This window comes from Clavelina lepadiformis, chromosome 2 (assembly GCF_947623445.1).
Source record: "Clavelina lepadiformis chromosome 2, kaClaLepa1.1, whole genome shotgun sequence".
NCBI classification, from domain to species: domain Eukaryota; kingdom Metazoa; phylum Chordata; class Ascidiacea; order Aplousobranchia; family Clavelinidae; genus Clavelina; species Clavelina lepadiformis.
The window spans coordinates 18,920,323-18,936,796 of record NC_135241.1 but is presented as its reverse complement, the minus strand read 5'-3'; the positions used below and the strand labels follow the sequence as shown (position 1 = coordinate 18,936,796).

General features: G+C 35.3%; 3 protein-coding genes across 3 annotated transcripts; all 3 read right to left on the bottom strand.

The window, feature by feature from the left end:
• Positions 1-449: 449 nt before the first annotated feature.
• Positions 450-4,587, bottom strand: LOC143444873 (mitochondrial dicarboxylate carrier-like). The gene is made up of 9 exons (XM_076943658.1): positions 4,087-4,587; positions 3,236-3,355; positions 3,029-3,137; positions 2,684-2,774; positions 2,486-2,600; positions 2,279-2,371; positions 2,075-2,155; positions 1,826-1,882; positions 450-1,735 (listed from the first exon to the last, which is right to left on the bottom strand). The coding sequence occupies exons 1-9, from the start codon at positions 4,180-4,182 to the stop codon at positions 1,637-1,639; spliced, it is 861 nt and encodes a 286-aa protein (XP_076799773.1). The 5' UTR covers positions 4,183-4,587; the 3' UTR covers positions 450-1,636.
• Positions 4,588-6,564: 1,977 nt separating this feature from the next.
• LOC143444872 (mitochondrial dicarboxylate carrier-like) lies at positions 6,565-10,825 on the bottom strand. Its single transcript, XM_076943657.1, has 9 exons — positions 9,338-10,825; positions 8,735-8,854; positions 8,513-8,621; positions 8,204-8,294; positions 8,008-8,122; positions 7,814-7,906; positions 7,612-7,692; positions 7,259-7,315; positions 6,565-7,161 (listed from the first exon to the last, which is right to left on the bottom strand). The coding sequence occupies exons 1-9, from the start codon at positions 9,431-9,433 to the stop codon at positions 7,063-7,065; spliced, it is 861 nt and encodes a 286-aa protein (XP_076799772.1). The 5' UTR covers positions 9,434-10,825; the 3' UTR covers positions 6,565-7,062.
• Positions 10,826-10,967: 142 nt separating this feature from the next.
• LOC143444871 (isobutyryl-CoA dehydrogenase, mitochondrial-like) lies at positions 10,968-13,572 on the bottom strand. Its single transcript, XM_076943656.1, has 10 exons — positions 13,411-13,572; positions 13,220-13,320; positions 12,936-13,105; positions 12,701-12,810; positions 12,489-12,565; positions 12,212-12,349; positions 11,842-11,977; positions 11,667-11,764; positions 11,394-11,546; positions 10,968-11,246 (listed from the first exon to the last, which is right to left on the bottom strand). Exons 1-10 carry the CDS (start codon positions 13,532-13,534, stop codon positions 11,091-11,093), a joined length of 1,263 nt encoding a protein of 420 aa, XP_076799771.1. The 5' UTR covers positions 13,535-13,572; the 3' UTR covers positions 10,968-11,090.
• Between the last annotated feature and the right edge of the window lie 2,902 nt (positions 13,573-16,474).

Genomic DNA, 16,474 nt, shown 5'->3' with positions numbered 1-16,474 from the left:
TAGGAACTTTATAATTAAAGTCCTAAATGAAAACTATGTTTGTATAACGAAACAGTCACTGGTGAGCAAATGCTATTAAGATGGAGTTGAAATTTTTATGAACAATACTGGCTCTACTTTTTTCAGTGATGCTTCAGCTTCACTGCCTTCGTTGAAGATAAAGACCCAATAACTTTTACCTAATTCATTACGACCAAGTGAACATCAAAACATACCTAGACTCAGTGTAGTACAACTGTGAAATTATTTTTTGGGAAATTTTGTTTTACTAAGTAAGTGCTGCTTGTTCCATGAAACAGACTCAAATATCTTTCATTTTTAGGAATAATCGCTAGCAAGTATTTGATAAATCCTTTTCAAGGTTCAATTAAGTTAATGGTATAAAAAGGCCATGAAGCAAAAACAAAACAGTACATTTTTTAACAACAATCAATGCTATAAACTTCATATTAAAATTTGACTGATTTTCATAACTCAACCACAAGTATGGTGATTTCATTATGTTCACAAAGCAATACTGCATAGCAATATCTAGTGTTTTCCATAACTTAATGAGGTAAACTTGATAGATGATGATAACATAGTGTTATTAATCAAGAAACTACACCAATGAAGCAAACATGCAAATGCAGCATCGAAAAATGAAAGGCAATAAAAACCAGAAGTTCAAATGCTTGAAATGGGGATTCAAGACAGAAAAACGATAACATGAAATAGTGCATGTAAACACAAAAATTGTAATGGCAAGTCACACGCCATGGAGAATAACATAAACACAGCACACAGGATCCATCAGAGTTCTTACAAAATATGGGTTATCAATATTAAAAGTTATTAATTGTGTAAACTGTGAGATTGGCACTGTGTAATTAGGAAACTTGAAAACTATTAGATACCAATAATACAAACATGCTTCAATCTCAAATAATACTTCACGCATAATGTGTCTTTTTATGTCACAACACGCACAAATAGGGTTATTAGCAATACAACCCCAGACATCAGATGAATCTATCAAATTCAAATGCATATAAAAATGTCACCCATGAATATATTTCTCATACATAATATATTCATTGCAACAGTGTATGGTTTAGTAAGAAGCATGTACCAAAGCACAATTGCATGTAAATTTGAAAATGATCTACCAACAACAATCTTTTACACAAATTTTATACAAAATCATATTTCAAATCTAAAACAAATCTATTAGTTTGACATATCATTGAATATTATGTCACAATGTGATATTACCATTAAAACATGAAATGAAAACCCTAACGCAAATATGATCAGAGGGCACAAAACATGATTGGAAAGTAACTTTGCCAAACAAGTAGGGCACTACATGATCATGAATTCTTAAAAGTATCACCATAGCGATTGCAATAAAAAGCGCAACACTAACATTAGGTAAAGTAACATCCAGTTTTTGTTGTTGTAGCGATACAAAACAACATGACTTTTTGTATAAGTTTTGAGACATTCACAAAAAGCACCTTGTTCATGCATGAAGCTCTTGAACCGCACAGCTTACACAATTTCATGCGCAATATTACAATGCTCTTATCACTTGTACCGAAGCCTCAGCAACGCTATCTCGGATCTTTTCTACAATCTATCACCCTTTCCAATCTTATTTCGGATTTTTTCCATATCTCATTCTTAGTTGCTCCTTAAATATCCAAGTTAAAATAGTCTGTGGGCCTAAACGTACAAATGCAGGAACAAAACCCTGGAAAATTGAAGCATGAATGAGACATATTTTAATGCTTTCTCAATTACCCATGGAATTGTTGTTAGTGACAAAACCTGAAGTACTCACTTTAAAAAAACTCAGTGGCCCATGTTTTCCTGTCTCAACAACACAGTGCCAAACATTCTAGAAGTATGCAACATAATTACCCATTAGTTATGTTTTACTGTATCATGTCATATTCTAAAAAGGTCACTGATTTTATACTATATTTCACATTAGCTCATATTGTGATTTGTGAAAATTACTTTTTCAACATATTTAAAAGACTAATGTCTTAAGAAGATTGCACAATTAACTCTGTCTACTGTAACTCACTCGATATTCACCAGGTTTTGCATTCATTAATCTGGTTTTCATAACATCAACAGGCTGAGTTATTCCTGTTGCAACTGCACCCTGCAGGGAACAGAGTTGCATGATTTATGAATTCAATGTGAGATTGTTATTGACTTCATTACGTTTTCATGGCAAATTTCAATACAAGTAGAATTGTAAAACCATAAAAATGCATTCACTTACTGCAATAAAGCTTGCAGTAAAATGAGTGTATATTGTATCATTAAAGGAAGATGTCCCGAGCAACATCTCTTTAATTTGATCGTAGAATGCAATCTGCAAAAATCAGCACTGTGCAACTTACAATCTAACAATTTTGAGATGTATAGATAACTTTTTAGCAAGGTAAATCCTTGACAACAACAATCACACATTAATTTACTGACTCACTTGTCCATTAGTTATCAAAACTGCCCTTGAAGATGCCATTCCAACTCCGCTAAACAATGTGAGAAAACCTTCTTTTGTAAAAACTTGGTATAGTCCATCAAAAACGTGTTTGTAACTATAAAATAACAAAATTATATAAAATTCATGAATGCAGTAGATGTAAATACACATTATCATACCAGTTCAAATGTAACTTACTTTCTTCTTAGTTCTTTTGGAAGTTTGATATCATTTTGCATTCTCACATTTATCATGTCACATGGTGTCCCTACAACTCCTCCAACAAACCCTATAAAATAAACACCATGAGTTAAGTTTTATCTGTTGCTTGCCAACAAGTAGACAAGACCCAATCAAGTGGTTAAGTAAACAAAAAGGGCAAGTTTAGAAACGAAAGGAAAGTGGTAAACTATAGCCAGATTATGTGCAACACTTTCAATCAGAAACATTTTGTGACTTGTTTCTACTTCAACACTTGTTTCTACTGAAAAATCGTCTGCAAAGCTACATATAAAAAATATTTAAAACAGTGTTTGAAAATACCACCACAAGATGCAATAACCATTTTCTGCAGCATTGTTGGATTGCCATCTTTCACCACAATTGGTTTCATAACATCATAAAATGCAAATCGCGTCATGGAGTATGTCAACTGCAAATTCACAGAAAAAAATACCATTAGTTGTACAAAATAAAGTGCAAATAAATATATTACAAACACATGTTTAAACATTAATTTTTGCACAATACCTGTCTTCCAACAGAAGCACTAAGCCCATTGTACAATGCCAAAACACCCTGTGTTCTGACAATATTAACAGCTATTTGTGTTCCTCGAATTCTTGCACCTTGTTGTGTTTGCAGATGGACCTAATTTTTCAATGGATGTCACTCGAGTATTCTATGTCATAAAGCTGGTCTTAAACTTAGAAAAGTGGCTATTTCTACAAAAGGTTGCATTCTTTAAAATGCATAGGTGGGTTGGCAAAAAAGCACATAAGAAGTAATATTTTGTTATTAAGAGTTAGAATAAGTTTTGACTTTTTTTATTGAGGTGATAGAGAGTTAGATTTTGAGAGCTGGATAGAAAGATTAGGCTCAAGTAAGTACATTACAAAACCAGCATATCTGTCACAAGCAAAACATTAAAGTGCGACTTTGTGTGTGAACTGGTGTTCAACATTAATTTTCTAAGAGTAAATGAAAAATAAGTAAGTTATATAGCCATAACAAATAAGCCAAAGTCTGTACATCAAATTTACATATTAACTGTTACTCATGAATTGCAATTTCCATAACTGTTATTTCCATAAATTTGTTAGAAATGTGACATTTAAACCGGACTAGGCTAGTACGTTGTTAGTCTGCAAAGTCTGGGAACAACTGAATCAACCTTTGCTATTTACTGCAACCGACATCATACAAACTGGTCTATATACAATGCAATAAGAATTTTGTGGTCCATTGCGTGAGTGCACAACCAACTGACGTCACAATTTAGGTATCAGTGGTCTATTACAAAAATGCATCACGTGGTTGTGCACTTCTGCACTAAACCTGAAATTTGCAGCAAAGACAACACATAGTTATAGTTTACATACCTTTAATAGATCAAGCGGATGAGTGCAACATGCCGCTAACGCAGATGCGACTCCTCCCTGATACCATATTGGCGTCCTTTTGGTAACATCAACCATTGTTTGATAGTTGAACAAGCCTCAGCATTCCCAGACTGGCAAAGCTTTTTGTATATGTTTTACCAAGGATAGAATTGAGTTAATCTGCTGACAACGTATTGCAGTAAGCGGAAATGGTATAGGCCCGCTATCTAAACGTTAAACGGAGTATTTCGCAACACGACAGCTGCTGCAGTTCTTAAACCTTATCTTCTTTAGCAGTATGGCAGTTTAGCCTGCTACCATTTGAATCAAATAGAGTTATACGTTCCTCTTTACATCTGATATCCTTGCTATACTTCGTGGATCCACATGAATATCGTAAGACAGTCCTCCACAAAAACGTGCCAGTGTCCGTTCGACTCTGTTTACCAACCGTTCTCATGCCCTTCACCTTTGCATGGGATTGAAAGGTTAAAAAACAAGTGAAATAGCCAGCCAAGCGTAACCGCCACAAGATCCGAGTCACGTCTTCATTGCTATCTCACGTCTCAACAGACATCGCAAAAAATAAACATGTCTTCATCCAGCACTTGCACGATGACTCACAACAAAATAATGTGACTTGACGTAACAATGTAGGAAATCTAGCAAACATTCAAGCTGTCATCAAAGAATTAGAGAAATCAGTAACATGAAGAGATTCACAGGATTACGATTTCACAGGTGTGACGTCACACAAAAGACATAAAGAGTTTGAAAGAAAAAAACTTAAATTACTTTTGAAGAGATAGTTATTCTGAATTCTTGGCACACAAGAACTGCATCACCCTGAACGATTATTAGGATAAAAGTGGCGAAACGTTATAAATCACAGAGGTGCTTGCCTTTTGACCCAGAAACAACCGTATCCCAGAACGAAATCAGGAATATCATTGCGTAACATCAGTAATGGTAAAGTTGTGATGCCTGTTCAACAGGTGTAGCGCAGTGCGTTAAATACCTTGGTTCTAAGTTATTACGTATGACGGTTGCTGTAAAAAGGGGATCATAACAAGGATTGTCCAAGTAAAATGAAACCGTGACGGTTAATCACATGCCACACAAGTTGCAATTGTACCAGTTGGACACTTCTTTCTGAAACCCAGCATTCTTCACATTTTTGTATGTACCGCTAAATGCCTAGTTGGCCTATAGGCTTCTTATATAAACGCCCGTGTCTTGTGCAGAAATTCATTCAGTTCACTCTATTTCGCTTTAATAAAACAAACCACAAACCTTTCAAGAAGTCGCATGTAGGCAAGCCAGTGTGGAAGGGGTTCAGGGGGTCAAAATGGCCGGGCCTAAGATTTTAAATGGGGCAAGCGTTGATGGAACCAATTTCAAAATAGGTCTGCTAACTGGCCTGTTTAAGACTAGGTCAAAGGAGGCCAAAATTTTGAAAAGTTTGATCCAAATTATTTGCCTCTGTCTATCTCGCCCAAAATGCACAGAGCGCAAATGTTTGCGTTTTTTCGTTTCAAAACGCCTCGAAATGCAATGTATTTTAAATTTATATTTTTACGCTCAGTAGTCAATAATTATGACGTACACTTTTGAGACGCCGTATAAAACAATTTGTAACGCCATACAACTTACTGCAAAAATCAGCTAAGTTTTTGACAAACTGAGCTTGTATTGGGTATATGGCCCATATCCATGTTGACATCATTCATAATGAGTTTTGTAACGTTCTTGCTCTCAACATTCATCTAATTACACTACTAAAATAAACCGTAAACACTTCTTATTAACAACGTTAATGCACGATCTGCTTGATTGGAAGTATAGGGCCTCGAAAACTTTCTTTCAATGCTTAAAAACTAGAACGACAAGCAACCAGCCCTGACTGAGCTCATTATGTTCTTGACAGTATGGTAGGCCTATTTGTTTTATGACAATATGGAAGCTTCATAGCACCTGACATTACAAAAGTTAACTAAGCGCCGACAATTAACGAATCGGAAATACGATGGAAGAAAAGAAATAAAAACGGATAAGTAATAACGCCTCGGGCCCAAAAATGGGTTTTTGAGAAAGCATGGCCCAATGCACTCCACCTACATCAAATAAGCTGGGAGGTTGGCCTTGTAGTCTGTGACCTGGCCTAAAAAGTTATGCTATCACAATAGCGCTCATCCTATGTTTCTCACACATTTATTTTTAAAAGTGGAGGGGCCCAACCCCACCTGCCCCTTTAGTAGGATATACAATTTCATGTTCCCATTGTTTCAGTATGGTAGGCAATACCAAAATTTAGCAGGCCAGCTGGAGAAAGCCCACATTCACACATCAATACTCAGACTTAAATCATGTTTTTCTCCAATAACTTGTAGATATGTAAAAGCTTAGTGTGAGCGGCAAACTTTCTCTGAAATCACTAACTGCATATAATTTTGGTAAATAAACTTACAATAAAAGTCATTTAAAAATTACACTGCCAACATAAAAGCTTTCATTTTCAAAAATTATTCAACATTCACCACTGGATAGAACTGAAGAAATATTACCCTTTAAGAAAAATACAAACGAAACGAAAAAACGCAAATGCATTTAGATAGCATAACTGGCGCTAAATATAATTATGTAGTGTATTTAAAAAAAAGTGCAATATGATTACATGAAACTAAATTTTAAATAAAAAATTATCGCAATTAAAACAATCAAAGCACAAGGCTGAAATTAGCCACCTCAATGTCAAGTTGCCCATGATGACAATACAAAACATGTTGTTTTGAACTTTTGGCACTGACAAAAAACTTTGTTTATGCATTCAATTTTTGAACTTTATATAACGACATGCTGAGTAACAATGTCTTGGTAGTTGTAACTACATTCCTAAATAAAATATCTTTCATAATTTTTGTTCTGTTGAATATCAGTCTCCCTTTTCGTAATTGCTACGTTTTTTTGGAGCGTTTCTTATTTTGGATCTTTTCCGTATTTCATTCTTAATTGTTCCTTAAAGATCCAAATTAAAATAGTCTGTGGGCCTAATCGTATAAATGCAGGAACAAAACCCTGCCAAAATAAAAGCAAGTGTAAGTCAATTTTTAGGGTTTTAACATCATGTAGAGATAAATTTGCCAAATCTTGAGGGTGACCTTTTGTTACTCACTTTGAAATAGCTCAGAGGTCCATGTTTTCCAGTCTCCAAAACACAGTGCCAAACATTCTAGAAATATAAAAGATAGTTCCTCCGTAATGAGTTTTACTGTAACATGTCATATCGGCGGATATTGCTTAATGTACACAAGGGTTTAATAGCTATAGTTGTTGCAAAGTTGGAGGATTGCAGGCATTAAAGTGAATAAATCATAATGTACTAAAAACAGTTTCACAGAAGTTGATCTCTTGACCTGTAGTTTTACAGCAAACAGTTTGGTCTCAAAAGCTTTATAATGATGATTTCAATACTAAAGCAATAGTGAACGAGATATTATAATAAATCTAATATTTTTCAAAACCTACCCGATATTCACCAGGCTTTGCATTCATTAATCTAGTTTTCATGACATCAACAGGCTGTGTCATTCCTGTTGCAATTGCACCCTACAGAGAAATGAGTTGCAAGATTTATAACATAATGTAATTTTCTTACATCAAGACAAATAAGATGTCATCTCAGCTTCATTAAAATGCAACTATAGCTTTAAATTGAAGTCAGACATACAGCCATAAAGCTTGTTGTGAAATGTGTGGATATTGTATCATCAAAGTAAGATGTCCTGAGCAACATTTCTTTGATTTGGTCGTAGAATGCGATCTGCAAAAAAACAAGTACGGGGGGGGGGGGGGGGTGACTTATAACAAGTCATGACCTTTCACTATGAAACAGACTCACTATACACCAATTTACAGACTCACTTGTCCATTAGTTATTAAAACTGCCCTTAAAGATGCCATTCCAACTCCATTAAATAGAGTAAGAAAACCTTCTTTTGTTAAAACTTGATAGAGTCCATCAAAAACGTGTTTGTAACTGATAATAACAATGACAAAATTATTTACATTTTATCTCTGCAACCATACACAATAATGAACAAGCTGAAATGTCACTTACTTTCTTCTAAGCTCCTTTGGAAGTTTAATATCATTTTGCATTCTTACATCAACCATATCACACGGTGTCCCTACAATTCCTCCAAAAAATCCTGCAAAATAAAGTAATCACTAGAAACTAAGTCGGTGGCTTTGGTTTGGCTAAATAAATTATGCCGACGAGCGCAATTACACATAGGTGCAATACCATGGTCACCGTAGGAAGGCATGGAACTCAACGTATCTTATTTCCTGTAATGCTTAGTTCCTGACGTTATGCTTAAAGAAATTTGAAAAGCTAGAAAACAATGAAAGCTTTTTCTCAAAATACCACCACAAGATGCAATGACCATCTTCTGCAGCATTGTGGGATTGCCATCCTTGACTACAATTGGTTTCATCATATCATAAAATGCAAATCGTGTTGTAGAGTATGACAACTGCAAATAAAAAAAAACACAAGTACTTAGTATCAAAATTGTAGTAAATAATAATTAAACCAATAAATGAAAATTAATAACAATGACTACAAACATCACTTCTCGCACAATACCTGTCTTCCAACTGAAGCACTAAGCCCATTGTACAATGCCAAAACACCCTGTGTTCTGACAATATTAACAGCTATTTGTGTTCCTCGCATTCTTGCGCTTTGCTGTGTTTGCAGATGGACCTAATTTTTAAAAGATTTGCTAATGCAATTTTCCATGCGGTGAAGGCATTTATCAAATGCTATTTTCAATGTTAGTTTAGATGTAGGAATGATTCTCTTGCTTATATTTAATGATAAAATGAGTGCTGCAAAACTGAAAATTGTTGCGAATCGCAAAATTTTTGAGAGCCATTTAAAAACGGGACGGAAGCCAAGTCATTACAGCACTCCATTATGCATCATACATAGCAACACTACATCTGTGACTTGCAAGAAATTTAAAGTCAAATGACACCATTTTTTTCAAGTGTATTGAAGAAGGCAATGCTCTATGCTCCACAACAAGTAAATGAAATCCTTAATTCAGTTGCCAAGATTTTTTTCATTTTGAAACCGTGCTAAAAACTCCTACAAGTTTGGCCTTACATTAAGCTATGATTAAAGATAGGCAAAAGAGTCATTATTGCATTAATTTAACATTGTAAAAAACTCTGTTTATATCACCTTTAATAAATCAAGGGGATGGGTGCAGCAGGCAGCTAGCGCAGACGCAACTCCTCCATGATACCAGAGTGGCGTCCTCTTCGTAACATCAATCATTGTTATTTTAAATGGTGTTGACACTCAAAATAGTAGCAACTCGATTCGGGCAAATTCTAGGTATAAAAACTGTAGCGGTCAGAGTAATCTACTGACAAGTCATCTACAGTTGGTGACACTGACACACTGGGCCTATCCAAGTATCCATATCTCTGTATCAGGTTCAATCATTTTGCACAATTGCTAGAGCAATAATCCTCAATGGATGCCGCTTGACTAATGCAGGGAATAAATTTGTGTTTCGTTTCTAGGTGCTGGCTACACAACCACGTAGAAGTGCGTAGTGATTAAGGGTGTGTGTTGATATGGCATTATTGTTTCTGTGACCAAGCTATATAGTGTTACTCATAAATGTTATTAACCAGTTCAAGCACTGGTCTAGTGTACAAGTGCACAACCATAGGATGTCTTTGTATACCAGACCCTAGCTACTCAAATTGTGACGTTATCTGGTTCGACTGGCATACTAGACCCTCAAGCTGCTATCATATTTTTAAATAGGCTGAACGTATACTGGTACCGTTTGTTTAGTAAGCTAGAGCTGCAACTAAATCCCACCTGTCGTTATGGCACTACAGTTTATTCAACATTCAATTACGTTCATCTCTGCTTGGTGCTGGTACTCTACTTTTTACAACGTTTGTACACTTACTACATTGACACGAAGTGTACATTGCTAACAACCTAACGTCAGCAATTCTCAAAAAATCCACTGTTTGCCAACTGTTCAAGTGTTCTCAAACATCGTCTGATTAGGTTCAAAAGCAAAAAAAAAGTAGGAAAGCCTAATTCCAGCAAAATATTCGTTGTCAGTATCCTACTGTCAAAGTTAAGCCATTTCAGTATGTTGTTTTGAAAGATTTTTATCTTACGATTTTAGCTCTTTTTGCCAGTTTGCTTTCATAGATTGGCGTAACTAAAATTGGGAAAATTTTTATTTGTACATTTCTGTATGTGATGGTTTCTAGAATGAGACAGATTGACCACGTTCCTACAAAAGCTTGTGCATAAACTAAAAGGAAATGAACTTGGCTTCATTTAGACCAACTCTTTAAAGTCCAGCTGACTATGAGCTGAAGTTAGAAGCAAAGTATATGCTGTAAATGATCCAGGATAAGACATTACTTATATGTAGTGTTGCTATAACTCAAGCAACGTGTTCAAAATGACTCGAATCAAGTTATGACAGATGTGAAAAAATAAACATTTAGGTAACAAAAATGGTTATTTCATAAACAATTATGATTTTCAGAAAACAAATTTCAATCAGCCCAAATTTTAGAAAGCTGTGACATATGATAACTTAACACGACGTTCAGTGTGACACCAGCAAACGTGTCGAAGCTAAATATGATTGACTTAACTTGATCCTATTCACAATTTACATTGACCAGACTGGACACGAGTCTCAACTTAAACAGACTCAATCAAACAACCATTTGACTTGAATCAAAAAATAATGACTTGATAATAATTACAAAACTGCTAATGAGGTGCAAAGGAACAAATACCTGTCATTGATCAAAAAATGAAAAAGAGTGTAACTTGGGTTTATCTTAAAACAATTTGCTAAAATGCAATATAAATGCAACAGAAATGTTGAGAGAAATGAAGTGAAAGAAACAATCATACGTAAAGCAACACAAAACATGATTGCCTATGATTTTAAAGCATTTCTAGCAACAAGCATTCTCATGATTTCATTTGTTCCTTCAAGAATTTGATTGACCCGGACATCTCTGACAAATTGTTGAACTGGGTAATCCCTGAGGTATCCATATCCACCAAACATTTGTAACGCATCATTGCAGACCTTTAAAATTGTATATATTTCACAGACTACAGCATAAAACAAATCTGGACAAAGTTTAACAAAACAGCTAATACAACTCGATTTAACGTCAAGATTTTCCACAATATGACTGAAGTTGGTATGGGCAAAATACAATCATAATCTTACATCAAAACAATTGTCAGTAGCATGAAGTTTTGCCATAGCACACAGAGCTGGAGCACTTGGCAGTTGATTATCCAAAGCTCTTGCGGCCTCACGTACAATTAAGCGAGATGATACAAGCCTTGTAGCCATTTCAGCCATTTTAAATTGCAAATACTGAAAACAGAAAGTTTCCATGGTTGTATTAAATGTTTAATTAATTAGTTCTTTACAATTTATATCAAATACAACCGGAAAAAAGGCTGTTTAACAATATGAATCTAAAAAACTTTTGACTTGATTATTAATGAGCTCTTTTCCAAATGCTTTTCTGACACCTAAATGATCCTTTGCAAGTTCATATGATTTTTGTGCACCGCCCAGGGAAGTGGATGCTGAACAAAAAAAACATATCTATTCTAGGCTTGTACTGTATTTTAACAACAATCTACTTTTTATAGCTTTTTCTTACCAATATTTATCCTTCCACCATTAAGGCCAGCCATGGCGATGTTAAATCCTACCCCATCAGGTCCAATTTGATTGGTTATGGGAATAACACAGTCCTCAAAGTTTACAATACGAGTGGGCTGACTTTTCCATCCAAGCTGCAGGACATAATAGAAGAAATGAAAACATATCTTCAGAACAACAAATAAACCTCACCACTAGGTAGATTTCTTTTGCAACTGTGAAGTTAAATTACAGCACTCAACATTTTTAGTCAAACATAATTTCGGTGTCAGCCAAGCATACAAGAAGTTTAGAACAACAAGTTCACATTTTCCACAACAACTTCAAAAACTGTTCGTGATTGATATAATGATCCAAGGGAAACATACTTTATCTTCTACTTTTCCAAAACTTAGGCCAGGAGTGTCCCGTTCCACTATCACAGTTGATATACCCTTTGGACCATGATCACCAGTCCTCACCATAACAAGATAAACATCGGTGGCACTTGCACCACTGATGAAAGCCTTAAGTAACAAATAGATACAGTCACTGTACCATAAAGCTTTTAGTGTAGTGTAGTAATTACTACATAAGTTGTTCACTTAATTTGTTATAAAATTCTGTTAAGTGATATATTTAGTTGAGTGAATAGCATGTTAATACCTTGGAACCGTTAAGAACATACTGATCGCCGTCTTTAACAGCTGATGTCAAGAGAGCTGCAGCATCACTCCCACTGCCTATATCATAAAAATTGCTTAACATTTAACAAAACTAACTCCAACCAAGTTTCAAAATGATAAGTAATATAATGCTGCTAAATGCTGTAAACTGCTTTGTTCAAAGCAAAAATCCAAAACAAAAAGTTATGTCACCTGGTTCAGTCAGGCAATATGAGGCCAACTTTTTCATGGAAATGAGCTCTTGAAGAAGAGATTGCTTCTGTTCTTCATTCCCAAATTTGTTTATCATCCATGCCACCATACTAGAAACATCAACCTTTTATGTATCTGAAGTTTGTGTTCGTAAAAACATATCTTGTGTAATTGAGTAATGTGTTTGATGATGTCAATCTACAGTTTGGATAAAATTTTAAAGCTCATATTATACTTGTGAATACTAATGTATGCAGTTGTTGTCACACATCCAGTTGATAAAGCTTCAAACACAACAGATGTAGCAAGGCGAGATAATCCTGTACCACCATATTTTTCTTCACAATATAATCCCCCAAAACCCAATTCAGCCGTTTTCTTTATTACATCAACTGGAAAATGCTCCTATATATACATGATTAATTTTTGCATATAATTCCTTGGTTTCATCATATTTTTTTATATAACCACGTAGTAAGGTATTATACAAATGTTAGGACATTACAAGATTTAAGTCACCTCTTTATCCCATTTCTGCATATTAGGAAAGAGCTCATTTTCAGCAAAATTTAAGGCAACACTTTGGAATTCTTTTTCTTCATCACTTAATCCAATTGATGCTACAACAATGTGAACACGTTGATTGGCTTTAAGAATATTAATAATAAACAATACTACATTGTAAATGCAACACACATTCTTGAACTTACGATCTATGCATGAAGCAGCATGATGGCGGGTAAAGGTAACACAATAGTTGGGAATAAATTTCCTGGAAATATACTTTAAAGATGAACCGCTTACAAACTTTTGCAAATTTTTTATGCAATGCATTGTGTTAAAATGTCAGTATAATTAACAAAGAATTATGTTGTACTGCAAACAAAAAAATCAAGTGGTTAACATCTATAGAATTTAAGGTAAAATTAGTTTACATTATTAGATTACACCATCATTGTATTCCTATTAACGTGAGAAGACTACTAGCCTAATTGGTAAGCACAGATAGAGTATGATTAGAGAATTGACCTGACCACTGTCAAATACAGAAATTTATGTCTCGAATTAAAAATCTTATACACTATTGCCGGTATTTACTATGAAGTACAGTGGAACTCCTGCTTTTAATCTAGGTTTTAATGGAATTGGTTTAATTTAATGGAAGTATTTATTTCATCTAAGACTCCATTCCATGTGAGTTACGCTGAAGATTTACGATGTGATGTACAGTCAAGTAGCATAAAATTGGTTTGACCTTGGCATGGCACAGAGCAAATTCACGGTTTGGCGCAATCATATTGAAACCATGGCAACTGCATCCTCATGGAAAGCCACGATCATTAAAAAAGAAAGCAGATTCACAATACTTATTTTTTTAGAGAGATATATTTGGCATAGCCCATCATTGTTATACTTGCAATATATGCAAAACTATCCTAAAGCGTAGGCTATGCCTTGCACAGAATACACCTCCTGGATTTCAATGTCAGATTGCGTTGTTTGAGATATAAAAATGAGAAAAAAGTTTAGCAGGTAGATTAGAACTAGTATTTTATGGCTTTTAGGTTACCAGTAGGGTAACACAATGGTTTTCAACCACCAGCAATTTTTTGGGAAGTTGCAAAGTCTTTGCGAAATGTGTGTACTGTTTTAATTCAGTCTTTGATTAGTTAACACTGGTTAACAGAACAAGAGACTTATTTCGATTCAACGTTCAAATTGCAAACGTTTTTACCAGGTGTGCAGGGTTATATATAAGAGTTAGGCTTCCGCTATACAACACCCTACTGAAAAGTTTATATGGTGGCAATTGAAAGTTGGCTAAAACGACAATTTAACGATTGACACGATATCTTTAAATGTACTGGTCCTTGAAACACGAAAAACTTTCTGAATTTTATTGAAAAATTTTTCCTGGTGATATAGACGCTGTCGGTCCTACTCAAGTCGGTCCACTCAAATACTGAGTGAGCACATAGTGCAATAACTTTTAAGTAATAATCACTGCTCGACTTACATGTGGGATTCCCCTAATTACACAACGTATTTTAGGACGAAGTGATTGGTGGCATTGGTAGGCGTTGCCACGTGGTTCTAGTTCAAAGACGTCAGAACAAAAATCAAATGGGCACCTCCGAGTTTTTAATGAATTGGTGATTCTCTAAAGGCTTTTTTTATACCAGTGTTAAACAACCTTCTCACCACACCACGATCGCACGGCCCTGAAGTAATTGCGTTGACGTGGGCTTCCGCCTCTAGGAAAGTTTATCCATATCGGTTGAAGCGTCCCTCACAATGAATGCTATTTGACTGTGATACGAGCGTGTCTTTCTCGATAACCATAGGGCTGCGTAGCCTTGAGCTTATGTCTTGGCAAGACTTTTAGGGTGGGGATCAAAAACTCAACTTACATGAGACAAGACTTGACTATTTGAGCGACAAGCGGCAGCGCTACTCCACTGAGTTGTTGTCAGCAGCCAAGCTTGAGAGAGGACCAAAAACTAGACTTAGTGTGCACTTAGTTGAGTTAAGTTTTAATTGGCTCGCGTATTTAGCGCACACTAACACAATGGATTGGTATGGTATCACAATCTCCATCCTCGGATTGAGAAAAGTCTTTGCACGACTTAAATTCGGCAATAGTTCGTCATCATTGAAAAAGAACTTGCTAAAGACTAACATATTTACGGAGGGGACCTTAATCGGGACATTGACCTTCTATAACGGATTCAATTTTTGGGGATCATAGGTGTTTCCAAGTCGTTTAGTTCATTGCTTTTTTTGCGACTCCTCATCGGCTATAGGCTATTATATTGCTATTATAACCACTGCAATACTGTATATTAAGTACGATGCTATGACATGAAGGCTTCAGACAGCAATTTTTGTAAAACAACGACTAAAGTCAAGAACATAATTGGCTGATCGTGAAACACGACAGATTGCTTGCTGTTCTGGTTATCAAGCATCGAGAGAAAATTTCTGAAGAACCTACTTTCAACAATGCAAATTGAGCGTTGCAGTTGCAGATACGGAGTTCTTCACTGTTTGATCGAGTTGTAAAAGTAAAATACGGTTACCACGTTGTCCAAAGTATAGATGTTAAAAAGAAATGGCATTACAAAAATCGTAAATTGAGTACGGCTACGGTCCCTACCCAATATAACAGTGGTGGGTAAACTTGTTCAATGAAAGAGTCACTTGTAGAAAACTACAAACACCAGCGAGCCGCAAAATCGGTAGTGTCAGTACAAATACCGTAAACAATGCATGGATAATGAATAATAATGGATGTTACTATTCAGCTAGAAGAGCTACAAAAAACATGTCGGCGACCCTCAGTTTGCCCATCTTTGTAATATAAGCTTCGTAGAGAGTTATGCCCAGATTTTTTTGTTAAAATATAATTGGTCAAGAAAGTATAAAAATTTCGTTGATACTACTAACGTTATCGTGGTGGAGCCTACTAATGAATTGTATAGGTCTTTTCTAAATATTTTTGGGACAAATCTATATCAGCAGATTGGCGTAAAATTGTTGCTCAGAAAAACATCAAAATCTTAAAACATTTTCCGGGAATCTGTCATTTACCCTCCTAAATACTATTTTATGCTAACACTAGTGTATTTAAGGAGGGGTATTGGGCCATACTACCTCACGGACCTAACGTCTTTAAACCATAGGCCTTTTTACGCTTTCAATCTTTTTTGTTTATTGCATTTCCTTGTTTACCTCTTCTTATCAGCTCCAACCTACACAGAAAAACGTATAAGA

Coding starts and splice junctions, on each gene's coding strand:
- LOC143444873 (XM_076943658.1), bottom strand. CDS start 4,182: ATGGTTGATGTTACCAAAAGGACGCCAATATGGTATCAGGGAGGAGTC. Junction 2,372..2,485: donor TTTTGATAACTAATGGACAA/GTGAGTCAGTAA, acceptor TGATTTTTGCAG/ATTGCATTCTACGATCAAAT. Junction 1,736..1,825: donor GGCCACTGAGTTTTTTTAAA/GTGAGTACTTCA, acceptor TCAATTTTCCAG/GGTTTTGTTCCTGCATTTGT.
- LOC143444871 (XM_076943656.1), bottom strand. CDS start 13,534: ATGCATTGCATAAAAAATTTGCAAAAGTTTGTAAGCGGTTCATCTTTA. Junction 12,811..12,935: donor GCATACATTAGTATTCACAA/GTATAATATGAG, acceptor TGATGTTTCTAG/TATGGTGGCATGGATGATAA. Junction 11,547..11,666: donor AAGAGCTCATTAATAATCAA/GTCAAAAGTTTT, acceptor TTCTGTTTTCAG/TATTTGCAATTTAAAATGGC.
- LOC143444872 (XM_076943657.1), bottom strand. CDS start 9,433: ATGATTGATGTTACGAAGAGGACGCCACTCTGGTATCATGGAGGAGTT. Junction 8,855..9,337: donor ATCCCCTTGATTTATTAAAG/GTGATATAAACA, acceptor TTTAAAAATTAG/GTCCATCTGCAAACACAGCA. Junction 7,907..8,007: donor TTTTAATAACTAATGGACAA/GTGAGTCTGTAA, acceptor GTTTTTTTGCAG/ATCGCATTCTACGACCAAAT.